The 15659-nt window shown below is 41.1% G+C and overlaps 1 protein-coding gene across 1 annotated transcript in view; it reads left to right on the forward strand.

Annotated features, from left to right (window-relative positions):
* slc25a26 (solute carrier family 25 member 26) overlaps window positions 1-15659 on the forward strand; it is a 68345-nt gene that overhangs the window by 42007 nt on the left and 10679 nt on the right. The window contains exons 6-8 of the mRNA XM_022219518.2: window positions 348-392; window positions 4610-4679; window positions 10486-10550. Coding sequence (XP_022075210.1) covers window positions 348-392; window positions 4610-4679; window positions 10486-10550 — 180 coding nt within the window. The remainder of the gene's footprint in view (window positions 1-347; window positions 393-4609; window positions 4680-10485; window positions 10551-15659) is intronic.

The raw sequence follows: 15659 nt of genomic DNA on the forward strand, positions 1-15659 counted from the left end.
CGCTGTAACTTCCTGCCTGAGCCGATTTAGTGTTTCCAGCAGCAACACACACACACACACACACCACCCTAGATCCTCCCTCCATCCCTCTATTTCCAACTTTGCTTCATCTATCCATCCATCTATCCATTCAGATCTGCCAGACCACAGCCCGTCTCATTCATTAATCATCAGCAGTGAGAAGGAACAAGGGAGCAGTCAGACGAGTGAGAGGAAATAGAGAAAGGTGGCAGGAATGACAAGTGCAAGAGATTGGAGGTTAAAGATGAAACTTAAACCTCCAGGAAAATCAAAAACTAATGCTGACATAATCCTGATGATTCAAACTTTGTCTGCTTCCCTTTCAGATCCCCTTCTCGCTGGTGCAGTTTCCACTCTGGGAATACTTAAAGGTATGCGTCTGCTTCATAGCAGTTCATCCAGCTTAGTTTGTTCCCTCCGTGTTTTTATTGTTCATCTATTTTATCCCTCCACTTTCCACCACCTCTCAGTGCTATCATTTACGGTGATTATTCTCAGTGATAAATCTGTAGTAAAGTCACAACGCTACGCTTACGCTCTGACACATTTACAGCAGGCTCACCCTCTGCATTCCCCTGTATCATTGTGGCAGGCGAAAATGGGACTTTACATCCCGCTTTAATGGGTTGTCATGACCACCATCAAACCAGCCTTCAATTTATCATGAACTCTGAGCATATCCAGTCCTTTATATCTCTCGTCCAGCTTTTTTTCTGCTCTCTTCTATTTCTCTCCTTGCTCTCTCTCTCTCTCTTTTCGTTGCGGTGTCCTGAACACATAAAAAGTCGTTTCTCTTTGAAAAGACGGCGTTTTGTTGGAGTGACATCATGTCTCAAGGGTGCGAGAGGTGGACAGTGAAACATTCCATCAATGTTGGGAGCTAACGGCCGAGCTAAGGCGAACAATACGCCGCACAGCTGTGTGCGCATGTATGTATGTGCGTTTGCGGGAGTTAGAGTTTGTCGTTCACAAGTGTCTCTTTGTCCCTCAGTCAAAGGCCTTCTCTCTCCAGGCCATCTGGACACGTCCGTTGGCGGAGAGCTGAACTGCTGGAATCTGGACCTTCCTTTCTCTCCTCTCCTAAGAACTAACGAGGCATTACGTTCTCTTAAAACGTCAGATAAGCCGTGAGGGCAAAAACCAAAAAAGCAGCTACTACGTGCGAGCAAACGGCTTTTTACTGCCATTCCTTTAGAGTGACCACCATGATGTTCAGAGGCTTTCTCAAACAAAAATAATGTGATTTAGTTTGAAAAATGCCAGAGTGAAGGAATTTGAGAGAGTGCATGTGTGTGGTATGATCTCCCATCTGCTTTGTGGGATTGTAATGTGCTGCGTTATGGCCTTTTTTATTTCACACCGAGCCAACACAGCTGTCAGAGAGAGGAACAGAGAAGGGAAAAAGAAGAAAATCCAACCAACCCAGAGGCTGCAGGCCTTTAAGGAGAGGAGTAAGCAGCTGAATATTTTTGTAGAGTGCAGTAATTTCAGCTGGTCCTTGAAATTCTGGATGTCACGGAGAGGCATATTCCAAGCAGAAGAAGTTGGGGATTTTTTTCTAAATGATGAGAGAATTTACACACTGGTCACTGCACAGAGATTTACAGCCTTTCTGCACCACACTTTGATATCCATGTGAATAATTCTTGCAATTTTTTCACACGTTAATTTCACAACATTGTGGTTTCCACTCGTCCACTTGTTTTCCAACTGTCGAACAAAAGTCACAGTTTACTCCATCTGTTCTGACCTCAAAAATAACATGAGAAAAGCAGGAGGGTGTAACACTTTAAAGTTATGATTGAACACCAACAGAGACCCACAAAAAATCCAGGGAATTTTGAGTCAAAGGCATGATGGGAACTCAAGTGAGACACACTTGCAATCCCTCCACACAGACCCAGCGCCTCCTTCCTGTGGGAAGTCGTCCAGGTGCAAAACCTGACCCTGACACAAGGGTTCACAGGTCATGAAGTTTGTTTTCCCAGGTTTACTCCTTATTATTTATTCATGAAATGGAGAATAAGGGAGGGGAAGAGTCAGAAAAAGAGAGAAACGGAGGAATCCCCCAGCGTGAGGCCTTTGATGTGGAAAACAAAATCTCCTTTTTAATCTGCCCTCTAATGGAATACACATGACACATCCTGAGCTCATGCACACTGTCTGCCGTTCCTTTTTTCTTCTTCTCTGTTTACTTGTTTGTGTTTTTTTTGCGACGTCCACATGTGTGTGGGATCGAAGGAGAATGAGATAACATGCAACAGATTAAACTCGCGAGAGGGGGGGGGATGGACAAAGAAAATATTAGTAATCACTCCATGCTGTTGCTCAATTGCTCTCCCTGAGAAGTAATCATACCTCGCAGCGCCCGAGGCAGCCCAGCTGTCCACGCGCATTTTATACAGAGACTAACCTTGCATAGTCGGCCTCCTCATCCCTTCGCCAAAACTATCGGGGGGAGAGAAAGAGACAGCCTCCCTTCCCATCCTGAGTTCAATCTCAAAACAAAAACATCAGGTGGTTTCACTCAGTAGCCACTTGTGTTTGACCTGGCAGCCCTGTGTTGTTAGGGTTTTTAGGCACAGCAAAAAGTTTGGAAATGCATTTGTCTTGATCAACTATATAATGTAAACTACTAGTACTGCTATAAGCTGGGTGCTATTGATAGAATTCTGTGCTTCTGTGTTTTCACAGGAGGTGGTGCACTCTGAGCAGCTTTACCTGTAAAACTGTAAAATAGTTTGTCTGTATGAAAATATTTTGTATTGATTAGTCTTTCAGAGTCTTTTAGAATGCATGTTCGAGGCACAAATGATTGCAAAATCAAGTATTTCATTCTACGTCTTGCCATTAAAGTAAAGCTTGTCAAATACAACAATGTTAGATTATATTGCAAAAAAGTTCTAGAATAGTTTCATTCATCTTTCACACACAGTGTATCCTAATAACTTTTGTGGTCCCCTGACTTTGAACTGAATTTTACTTCTGTTCAATCTCAAAGACCTTGAAAACTAATCATGACGGCTTCATTTTAGTGTTTAATGCAAATTAGCAGTTGGGAGAGGCAAAAATATCAGTTTGGCAGTAAATCACGTCCTCTTGCAATGCATTTTTGACACACCAGTGGCTAACATTGACATTTTTATTAAAACATGCTGCCAGTTTGACTGACCAGAGTCTCTACTGAAAAACTCCACATGATGGCACTTATCAAATGAATGTGGGTAAAGTAAGCAAAGTTAGTTAACTTGCTGTAAGGAAAACGAAACATACAAGATGAAAATGGCAGGCAGTGCACAAATAAGACCATGAATGAATACACAATTCCTGCTTTACATCTTTCTAGTGGTATTTTATCTTGTTCTGATACACTTGTATCATGAGGTATTGTGGACTGAACAGTGGAGTAGTGGTTAGCACTTTAGCCTTGAAGATCCCTGATTCAAATCCCGGCCTGGGATCTTTCTGCATGGTGTTTGCATGTTCTCCATGTGCATGTGTGGGTTTTCTCCGGGCACTCCGGCTTCCTCCCACAGTCCAAAAATATGCTGAGGTTAATTGATTACTCTAAATTGTCCGTAGGTGTGAATGTGAGTGTGATTGTGTGTCTGTACATGTAACCCTGTGACAGACTGGTGACCTGTCCAGGGTGTCCCCTGCCTTCGCCCGAGTCAGCTGGGATAGGCTCCAGCACCCCCCGCGACCCTAGTGAGAATAAAGCGGTGTATAGAGAGAGAATGGATGGATGGATGGATCATTTCTAAGCACAACATGTTATGATTGTTTTGTATCTTGACTGTTCACTGTTCAACACACCAACATGAACACAATAATGACTACTCCTTGCCATGTGTTCTCCAGTGAGAAAGCTCCTGTTGTCGAGGTGAGAATGGTACAGACGAGGGAATGAAGGAGGAGACGCACAATGAGCACATTTTAACACGATTCATTTCTTTTTTAGGCTGCCTTCAAGTGGCTCTGTCTTGACAGAACATCTCGCTATTGAAACTCTGGTGTAGAGCACATATTTATGAACCTGCTGATTAAATTGTATGTTCTCATGAAACAAAGTATAAACCTGAACATGTATAGTAATGTGTTGGTAAGTGTAGCTAATATACAAATGTGTGATGACCTACTGTACTTCAGCATGGCTTCTTGACAAAATGAGTGAATATTTAGCCTGATATAGTCGGGGAGCTGCAGAGTATTCTCTTGCCTCCCTCTTGTCCCAGTTCTTGGGAAACAAGTAGTATGACATCACTGGGGAGAAAAAGCAACACAAAAATAGCCAGATAGCCCATTTCCCAGCCGTGGGTTCTGAGCCTCAGACCAGACCAAGGTTCACAATGTGTTTTCAATGTGTCTGATATCTGCACTAACTACAGTCTTCCCTCTCTTCTTCTTTGTCTCTCTCCTTCTTTCTCCATTTTTCTTGCTCTTTAATCATCCTCCTCTATCGACAACCCTTTCTTTCTTTCTTTCTTTCTTTCTTTCTTTCTTTCTTTCTTTCTTCTTTCTTTCTTTCTTTCTTTCTTTCTTTCTTTCTTTCTTTCTTTCTCTCTCGACATTTCTGTCTTTCTCCCAGAGTCTGTGGTCGTGGAGGCAAGGTCACACGCTCTACTCTTGGCAGGCTGCAGTGTGCGGAGCTTTTGCAGGTGCAGAGGATTATATGCTGCTTTGGGAAAGAGGCGGAGAGGGAGGAGGGGGAAAACAGGGGTGTGAGTGGGAGTGAAGGAGGAATGGATGGCTAGATGGATGGATAGATGGTGGATCGGTGAGTAGATGGCCAGGAGGGCAGGACGAGTTTACCCAAAGCTGCATTCTTGTAAGATTCCACAAAGGTGAGCGCTGCAGGCAAATCCCATCCTCACCTGCACACCAGATCTGCTGGAGCCGGAGAGAAAATGAGAACGAGCAATTCCGAGTCTTTCTCTTAAACAGCAAACAGCATTTAACCGGCAATCCTCGGCGCAGTGATCCTCCACTGTTTTCTCGACAGAAGAGTCTCATTATCACAGTTCTCAAGCTCTTCAGCTCAGTGAACATCGTAGCAGACTTTATGGTTCTGTCTTCGCCTGGATGGGTATCAGGGGGATAGACAGACAACCGGGGAGAAAGAGTGGAGGGATGAGAGGGGCCAGTTTCTGGGTTTTGGGCCCCTGCAGCTGTGCGACCTCCTGAGCACTGGAGCCTGAAGCGGTTTAAGAAAGAAGGGAGAGAGAAAGGAACAGGAAAGGAGTGGAAGAGGGGAAGGGAATGGACTGAAAACAAGATGACTAAGGAAATGGGAAAGACAGCAACAAGAGAGAATTAAATCAGACTATGAAACACAAGAGCAATGTACTAGATCAAAGCCAGAGGTTTGAGTTAAAGCAGTCATTATCAGTCTTTAAAATTAGGATTTTGAGGATAGTTGATTTTATGTTTTAGTTTGAGATGGTTTCACCCCTTATATCATTTTTATTGTGGATAGGTGTAATGTTTAGCTTTCATTAATACTTGATTATTATTATCAATTATAAACTGCATGTGGGGTAAAACATCATCATAATGGTATATTCCAGAATGTCCAAAAGTGCTTCTTCTGTTTAGGAAAGAAACAGTTGTTCAAGATTTTTACTTAATCTGGAATGATGCCTTGGTCAGATTGAAAACTGCCCAGACGAGTGACAGGCTGAATGACTGGGTAGTGACTAAGATTTAGGAGATATATTATACATGTGTCAGCAAATTCTACACATTCTATAATAATTCAAACCACTTTTTCCAGCGTTAGCACATCTAAAATGTGGTATTCCTAAATCTATTTTCTACCAGTAGCTACCATAGACTGTATATATAAAATTAAGTCTCTGGGTCTTAAAACTAAAGCCAGTGCAGGAAATGGCTTAAACCTACATTTTTGCTAATGGCCAGCAGAGGGTGGCTCCTCTGTTAGCCAAAAGGAGCCTAATTGTACAGAAGTCTATGAGAAAGTGACCTGACTTCTCACTCTATTTGTTCCTGTGTAAACATTTTCCTTTTGCATTTATGATCTCAGTTGCTAGTTTGAAGTCTCCTTCAATACAACATGACATTCATTTTTGAAATTATGGTCCTTCACTCATCACGTTTGGGTTTAAAAAACAAAAACCATGACAGCTAAATTACAAACTCAGGGCTTCAAAACAGTAGTTTACAAACTAGTAGGTGATGTCACTGTGACTGCATCCATCTTTCCTGTATAGTGATAATTACTGTAAGACAACAGTGTGTTTATTTCATAAGAAGCATTTCATTCTACCAGGAACTGTCCTGGACCTTCTAGTTTTTAAAGCCTTAAGGAAGGCACAACACGTATTTTTTTAATTACATACGTCTGATTCAACTTCTTCTCAGACCTCCGTGGCTGTCTAACTTTGTAGTGATATTGGAACGAGACAAGTTATAGCATTTCTCACACCAGTCGTTAAGAATGCTCATGATGAAGTGTGACTCGCAAAGAAACTGCATAAGAGCATGCAAGACAGCTGGACAAAAATCTGCAGTCTAGACTGATGGTTTCCGGCAGTCTTCCCCGATGGCTTAACCTCCAACACTGTGATGGTGTGAAGGGGGGTGTTATTCTGTAAACAGACTAAACCTTGATCGTGCAAAATCCGACTAAGCATATAAAAATCCCACCAATTACACAAAAAAATGAAAAATTTCTTCAAAGACATCATGTTCTTGATATAACGGTGGTGCCTGGCTCTAAAAATTCCAGCCACCTTAAAGTAATGAAGTTATTGTGACCCATATTTTCGTTTTGTTAGAGCTGGTTGGGATCAAACCAGACAAAAATCTAACCATACATTGTGCACTGCTGACAGATTCAGTCAACCATCTTATTACTGAATCATCACGTTTAGTACCATCAGATGATTCCCAGCAAAGCGCCTACCAGTTTCAGCCTTTGATCTAATCAGCTTGAATCTGTGAAGATATGTACATGTCCACAGTTTGCAGTTTCATCACTTTGTCTCTCTTTTTAGATGCCTTTGTCATGTAGTGTGATAATGTATTTCACAAGTTATTTTATTTTGTAGAACTGCCTCCGGGTGTTGTTGTTTGTGCTTTGTGATTATGTACAATGGCTCCAGGAACAATACGTTTTCCTGCGTAAAGAAAAAAAACATTAAATAATTTGATACAGAGACAACACAGATGTAAAAGTAAGGAAATGTCAATGCCCTAACAGGAAAAACAGCAACACTGCAAACAAGTACAAATCTATGGTGTATTTGTAATTGAGACAATAGAAAAAAATGTGATGGATATTTGTCTCATATTCTACACAATCACTGAAACCAGAGAGAATATTATAGGCCCAGGGACACAAAGCAATACAACACGCCCAGTATCCAGAATGTAGCACTGAATGAAGAATGTGTCTTGTGTTTTTCCACCCAGTCTTCACCTTTTTTTGCGATGAAAATGTAAAACCGCAATCTAATACACTTTTCAGGAAAAGAACAGTCCATGGAGCACTTGTTGGACAGTTCTGTCTTTCAGTCCATAACTCTTACAAAGCTACAACTGCCAGACAGGACAGGAAGATTGAGGTTGACTGCTCTGGGGGTGATATTGAGATTTGGATGAAGGTGAAGGTGAAGGATAGGAAAGGGGATAAGGACACGGCACCCCAAGGAGCTGAGACATGGCCCTGTGCCACCCCACCTGGAGTACAAGAAAGTGAGAAAAGGATACAAAATAGGTTGGAGACTGAGACATGCATAGAGAAAAAACATAAAAGAGATAAGGATGATATGGGAATGCATGTCCTTTTGGAAAGGTTTGGTTTTCCCTTCTGACAGAAGCTGCATTTAACCTATTTTTTTTAGAGATAGAGAGGCTTAAACTCTGTGATAATCATGATGAGAATACACGTAACTATACAAAAAAAATGCTTAAGAATGATTTTATTGGAAAAACAGACCCCAAAGTCAAAACTCAATGCGACAAAAATGAATACACTGAATAACTAACTACCTAAGCAAGGCTGACCCATGAAAACCAGAACTTCCCCAGTTTTAGACTACAGGGCTATGTCTGCATCATGGCTCCCCATGATAGAGAAATTGTCAGAGCAACGGAAAATTTTGATTGTGACACTTTGAAAAGATGAAAAAGAATACAGGAAGATCAATGACCAACAAAAAGTTTGGAGATAGAAGGGCGACAGTGATCAGGTGGTACAGAACAAGCCGTAGTAGCACAACCTACACTGACACCATAGAGATCGTTTGACTTGCGCAATCCAGTTCTGAATAAAAGATGTCAAGTGCTTCAGACTGGGATCAGAGGTTATTGATGGAAATTGCAGTTTTTGTGACAGGTCAGACAGAGTGAAGGACGTATAAACAGCCTCTATGAATGGTGTCTAACCAAAAAAAAACAAAACCTTGCTTTCACTTTGGCTAAAAAATGCAAGATGAAACTTTGCTGAAGAACATGAAAAGAAGCCTGATAATTATAGGTGTACATTCTTTGGTCAGACCTGGATCAATTTCAGTTGACCCAGATGGAGTCCAGCATGTTTGATATTGAACCTGGCCAGAACTACGACAACCAGTGAATGCACAGTCCTGACAGTGAAGAACTGAGGTGGGATTGTAACGATATGGGGCTGCATGATTGCAAAACGTATTGGGAAGACGACATCTATGGATGGTCCAATGAATGCCTGTGGATATCCTGAAGCACTGGCCTACAAGATGACTCCCAGTCTGAAGACGTTTAATGAAAGATGAATATTCCAGCGTGATAAAATTCACTGCAAAAATCACATGAGTGATTTTTGCAGTGAAAGGAAAAGATGAGCTGATAAAACAAGTTGTCTGAGTTACATCCAATAAACACCTTTGAGGTAGTTTAAAGAGAAGAGCTGAAAGAATGTCACTGAAGAATAGCAGAACATTCCTGAAGAAATTTGTTCAACACTGGTGTCCTCCATACCCAGGAGGATTGATTCATGCCTACAAAGTACTGAAAATACAAGTATCAATAATGGCAGATGTACTGACTTTTGTTGCATTGAGTTCCAGTTGTGGAGCCTTGATTTTTTTTAATGTACTGAATCACAGTAAAACAATTACTGTGTGGTGATACAATTTTGAATCTTTTGACTTTAAAGTGATGTTACGCAGGGGTGTACTCACTTTTATTGTTTGCTACATACAGATGTGTAATATTTACATATTTGGCTCACACCAGTCAGGCAGCCTGAATATCTAGCATATGGAGAAAATTGATTATTTGGGGAAAAACCGGGCAATATGAGACAAGTAGAGGGGGATGGGTTGAGGAGGGATGAAGTAGTGAGGGGAGTGGAGGTACAGGAGGCCGTGGGTCCAGGGTGGGAGTCAAGTTCACATCCCTCTGTGACCAAGCTGCTATCCAAGAGGGATCCTCAGGTTTCAGTCACTTCCCCTTACATTGCGCTTCACACTCTCTCCTTCACTCATACATAATCTGCTTGACACTGGAAATGCTCACACAGTTTAATCATCCAAATATCTCCAGCAGTACCCCGCACTGACTTACGGCAGACTTGACCCCACATGAACCTCCTAGTGAAAAAAACTGCCGAGCCCGAGATTAGATTACATCAGCGACTCATTTGCGTCTTCCATCACATAGCTTTTTCCCAGCCAAATTTAGAGCCACTTGAACGCTCCAATATTTATTAGAATACTTCTTCCTTGTGCTGCTATCCAAGGAGATTATAAACCACGCTACAGTTAGAAGGCCGTTTCTTTTTATACTTGAAGTTGTCCACCTGAAAAGGCCAAAAAACAAACTATTTTAAGTTTGCTTTAATAATCAGCATGAAAACATAACTGTGTTGCACCACACGGATCTTAATGCTTTCTCCTCAGCTCACTTACAGTCACATTGCTCCTCAGCGGGCCATATGGAGATGTTTACTGAGAACAGTTGCTATGTTTGTGGCAGTGACACACACTGCAGCTCAGTGGGGACACAACTGGATTGCGCTGCTCATCCAGCTTCCAGCTTGGAGGGAAGTTGTGGTGTATGTGCATACTTGTGTCTATCCAAATGTGTCTTTGCTGTACATGCATGTCTATGCCTGTGTGTTGGAAAAAGCTGTGTGTGTGTGTGTGTGTGTGTAGCTAATGGGAAGGCGTGGGTTGAACGAGGCAGTAGGAGGGGGGCGGTGGGAATAGAAGTGTGTCTGTCTGGTTTTTGTGGTCAAATAATGGGGGAGGGTCTGTGACAGGGAATATTATCATTTTTATAAACTTAATGGAGCTGAGGGCCAAGAGTTCCACTGTTTCTTGCTGAATTAATACGTTACTGTAACTGCGGTTAAGTAATTGCAATTTTTTATGGGGATATTTTTAATATTCAGAGGCTCTTCTGAGAGCACAGAAAAGGGAGTTTTATATTTGCGCTTTGCTAAATGTGTGTCTCTTCTAGGCGCGGTTGCGGCGTTTGTTACAACTCCTCTTGACGTGGCGAAGACCAGGATCATGCTCGCAAAGGTACACACACTCAAACACAGCCGCAGAGTGCACCACCTCCTTTGGCAGCGACTTTTAAACACTGCTGTCAGGTGATACCTCGCAGGCAGGGGAGCTGAGCGAATTTCAACAGTGTCAGCATGCAGGGACGGAGCAGGGCGAGGTTGCACTGGGACAGTAGTGAGAGACACGATGCACATCCATCACCTGGTCTGGAACATGGACCGTGTCGGGAAGACATGTTTGTGAGCATGGTTAGTGTTAGAGCGAGGACTTGTTGCTGCTCCGGAGAAATTTCCATCTCAAGGCTGCTTGTCACTGAGAGGTGAAGCAGAAGCAGCCAGAGTCCCTCCTGTTCACTCTGCTGCTCCGTCCATCTTCTGTGTCATGATATTCCTCCTCTTCCTCCCTCCTTCCACCACCTTTTTCTCTTCTGGTTCGCTCTGACTGTACGCCTGGCTTGCCTCACTACGTCCTGTGTGTGTTTAAAGGGTAGTGAGTTCAGAGTTACCCCATTCAGCCCCCCCACAGACACACACAGGCTGTCCTTGGAGAAGACACAGTGTTCCATTTGCGCACCCCCCCATCCTAACTAATGAGATACTGGAATTAACAAAACACTCCGGCAGTCTTGATCTCTTGCGAGAAGCTGTTGGCTGTAGGTAAGAGCACGGTACAAAAGCTTCCTGTAAACATTATCTGAAACGCAGCTGCTGTAATTTAACCATCAGCAAATGACTTGGCCTGTGCTGAGGTTCTGTTATAACTTTATAAGGCCAAGTTTTTGGTTCCCTTAAGGCACCACAGGTGAGCTTAGAAGAGGGCTTTATTTCATCCAGCCAGAATAAAACTTATGGATTCACTTGGTATTGAGCAGGCTGGAGGTGGTTTTTAAGTTCTCTCTACTTTTAGCCTACAGGTGGTCATGTCGACAATCTCTCCACAGTTCCTTTTGTTATTAGTATCTTTGTTATGGTACTTCACATTCAAACTATAAAACGCTACTTCTTTTTGCATATTTTGAAATAACCAAAGTGCATTTTCCCATTCTTTGTGTTGAATAACTTAGCACTTTGTAATAATTATAGTTTGTCAGGGTTTGTTAAGGGTTCTGTTTTTATACAAATATCCTAGCTGACCATGTTAATTTGTCAAACTGAAAAGTATTAACTTCACTTTCTATTCTTCCTATTTGGTCCACATGGTATGAAATTCTTGCTGCAGCTGAAATTATTTTCTCCATTAACCCTCTGAACCCCAAAACTGATTGCCAGGTTTGAAAGGCATGCTGTCTTTTAAAGAATTGTGAAAATCATTCAGCAGAGCCCAAATCTGTAAATACAGAGGTCCAGCAGCTCTTGAACTACTCATCTGTGACATACTGTCTCATCAGGAGGCTTAACTAATTCTAAGCCGAAAATAATTATATTTCATCAAAATCACTGTTTTTCTACACACTTCATGTAAAAAGTTGTCCAAAAATGATTTTTTTTACACTAAACCGATTCTGTAAAAAAAAAAAAAAGTGCTGTTTCTTGGCAGAACTGGGAAATTTTTAATAATTTGGCTACAACAGTCACACGACAATAAATCAGAGACCGTTCAGTTGAACTGCAAGTAGTGTTTACACAGAGCAGATAGGCAACAAGTGTCAAAGCAAATTAGTAATGTAGTTAGATTAAAATGTTGTACATGTTGATTTTCTTTTACAAATTTTGTATTGTAAAAATTGTAATTTATTATTATTGTTGTTGTTTTTGTAGCCTTCTACCTATGGTATGCCACACAAATGACATTTTTAAGTTCTCTCTACTTTTAGCCTTTCTTGTGCTGTTCTTGAGAAAACAGCACAAGAAAATAAACATGACAGGAGCACAGAAACTGGTTCAATTTCAGAGGGCAAAAAATGAATCATTAAGTGTCAGAAAATAGTGAAAATCAGATCAACAAATGATTTGGACCCAACCAAATCTTCAAAACCAAGATATTTAAAATCATACTGTGTTTCTGCTTTATATAGTTTTATTTAAGCACTTTAAAAAATATATAAATATATATGTGTGTATATATATATATATGTATATATATATATATATATATATATATATATACACACACGTGGACAAAATTGTTGGTACCCCTCAGTTAAAGAAGGAAAAACCCACAATTCTCACTGAAATCACTTGAAACTCACAAAAGTAACAATAAATAAAAATTTATTGAAAATTAAATAATTAAAAACAGCCATTACTTTTGAATTGTTGATTAACATAATTATTTAAAAAAACAAACTAATGAAACAGGCCTGGACAAAAATGATGGTACCTCTATAAAAGATTGAAAACTATTTGACCAGAGTGACATGATTAACTCAGGTGTGTCATTTAATTGACATCACAGGTGTTTCCAAACTCATAATCAGTCAGTCTGCCTATTTAAAGGGAGACAAGTAGTCACCCTGCTGTTTGGTGAAAAGGTGTGTACCACACTGAACATGGACAACAGAAAGCGAAGGAGAGAATTGTCCCAGGACATCCGAAAAAAAATTATAGACAAACATCTTAAAGGTAAAGGCTATAAGACCATCTCTAAACAGCTTGAAGTTCCTGTGACAACAGTGGCTCATATTATTCAGAAGTTCAAGACCCACGGGACAGTAGCCAACCTCCCTGGACGTGGCCGCAAGAGGAAAATTGATGACAAATTGAAGAGACGGATCGTTGGAATTGTATCCAAAGAGCCCAGAGCAACCTCCAAAGAAATTAAAGGTGAACTGCAAGGCCAAGGTACATCAGTGTCAGATCGCACCATTCGTCGTTGTTTGAGCCAAAGTGGACTTCATGGGAGACGACCAAGGAGGACACCACTGCTGAAAAAAACTCATAAAAAAGCCAGACTGGAATTTGCAAAAATGCATGTTGACAAGCCACAAAGCTTCTGGGAGAATGTCCTTTGGACAGATGAGACCAAACTGGAGCTTTTTGGTAAGGCACATCAACTCTATGTTCATAGACTCAAAAACCAAGCATACGAAGAAAAGAACACTGTCCCTACGGTGAAACATGGAGGAGGCTCAGTAATGTTTTGGGGCTGCTTTGCTGCATCTGGCACAGGGTGTCTTGAAAGTGTGCAAGGTACGATGAAATCTGAAGACTATCAAGGCATTCTGGAGAGAAATGTGCTGCCTAGTGTCAGAAAGCTTGGTCTCAGTCGCAGGTCATGGGTCTTCCAACAGGACAACCATCCAAAACACACAGCCAAAAACACCCAAGAATGGCTGAGAGAAAAGCGTTGGACTATTCTAAAGTGGCCTTCTATGAGCCCAGATCTGAATCCCATTGAACATATGTGGAAGGAGCTGAAACATGCCATTTGGAGAAGACACCCATCAAACCTGAGACAACTGGAGCTGTTTGCTCATGAGGAGTGGGCCAAAATACCTGTTGACAGCTGCAGAACGCTCATTGACAAATACAGAAATGGTTTAATTGCAGTGATTGCCTCAAAAGGTTGTGCAACAAAATATTAAGTTATGGGTACCATCATTTTTGTCCAGCCCTGTTTCATTAGTTTGTTTTTTTAAATGATTATGTTAATCAACAATTCAAAAGTGATGGCTGATTTTGATTATTTAATTTTCAATAAATTTTTATTTATTGTTACTTTTGTGAGTTTCAAGTGATTTCAGTGAGAATTGTGGGTTTTCCTTCTTTAACTGAGGGGTACCAACAATTTTGTCCACGTGTGTATATATGATGGCATAAAAGAAAAAAAATGAAATGAGTTTTGGTTTAATTACAGAAAAATATATCATCTACACTACTGAAGGTTAGCCGCAGCAAGACGGAGTATCTGTGTGTGAATGAGAGGGACCCAAGTGGAAGAGTGAGGTTACAGGGAGAAGAGATCAAGAAGGTGGAGGATTTTAAGTACTTAGGGTCAACAGTCCGGAGCAATGGAGAGTGTGGAAAAGAGGTGAAGAAGCGTGTACAGGCAGGCTGGAACGGCTGGAGAAAAGTGTCAGGTGTGATGTGTGATAGAAGAGTTTCAGCTAAAATGAAAGGAAAAGTTCACAAAACTGTGGTGAGACCAGCCATGTTGTTTGGTCTGGAGACAGTGTCTCTGAGGAAAAGACAGGAGGCAGAGCTGGAGGTAGCAGAACTGAAGATGCTGAGGTTCTCTTTGGGAGTGACCAGGACGGATAGGATCAGGAATGAGGACATCAGAGGGACAGCACATGTTAGAGCCTTTGAAGATAAAGTCAGAGAGGCCAGACTGAGATGGTTCGGACATGTCCAGAGGAGAGAGAGTGAATATATTGGTAGAAGGATGCTGAGTTTCCCACTGCCAGGCAGGAGGCCTAGAGGAAGACCAAAGAGGAGGTTTATGGATGTGGTTAAAGAGGACATGAAGGTAGTTGGTGTGAGAGAAGAGGATGCAGAAGACAGGGTTAGATGGAGGCAATTGATTCGCTGTGGTGACCCCTGAAGGGAAAAGCCGAAAGGAAAAGAAGAAGAAGAAGATATCATCTACACTACTGACCAAAAGTTTGGAAGCAACTTCAAGTTTCTGGTCTTGAAAAGCAGTATGAATTCTATGGATTTTGGGTTGTACTGACTGCGTGATTAAACTTTGTTTTCATTGATATGCACCTTTTTCCTCAGTTTACCTTCAGGTATACACTGATGTTACCAGGCAATTGCTGAATAAACGTAAATAAAAGAAGGGCTTAGTTTTAGTGTTGAGAAGATTTGCAAGAGTCATGACTTCAGTGCAAAAATAAAAAACAAATCATAGTTCGCATTATTAACTTTAGCTCTTTGTCTTTTGAGAGTTTGCATAAAATAATCCCAGTAAATCTCAACTGTGTCCATATCTCTGACACACTGGCACAGAAATGGCTGGAAAGAAACAGTAGAGTAAAGAAACAAGACTACACATACAATTACCTGATCATTTTAGTCAACATTTATTCTGATGAGTGATTCTTTATATAATAATTATGTTTATTTTGTTTCAAAGTATACCAATGAAACTATGATTTATTTTTTTGTACAAATTTGATCTTGCTTCCAAACTTTTGGCCTCTAGTGTAAACATGTGACTAAAACAAGTTGCACCGTTCACCAG

This window comes from Acanthochromis polyacanthus, chromosome 5 (genome assembly GCF_021347895.1).
Source record: "Acanthochromis polyacanthus isolate Apoly-LR-REF ecotype Palm Island chromosome 5, KAUST_Apoly_ChrSc, whole genome shotgun sequence".
Classification (NCBI taxonomy): Eukaryota; Metazoa; Chordata; class Actinopteri; family Pomacentridae; genus Acanthochromis; species Acanthochromis polyacanthus.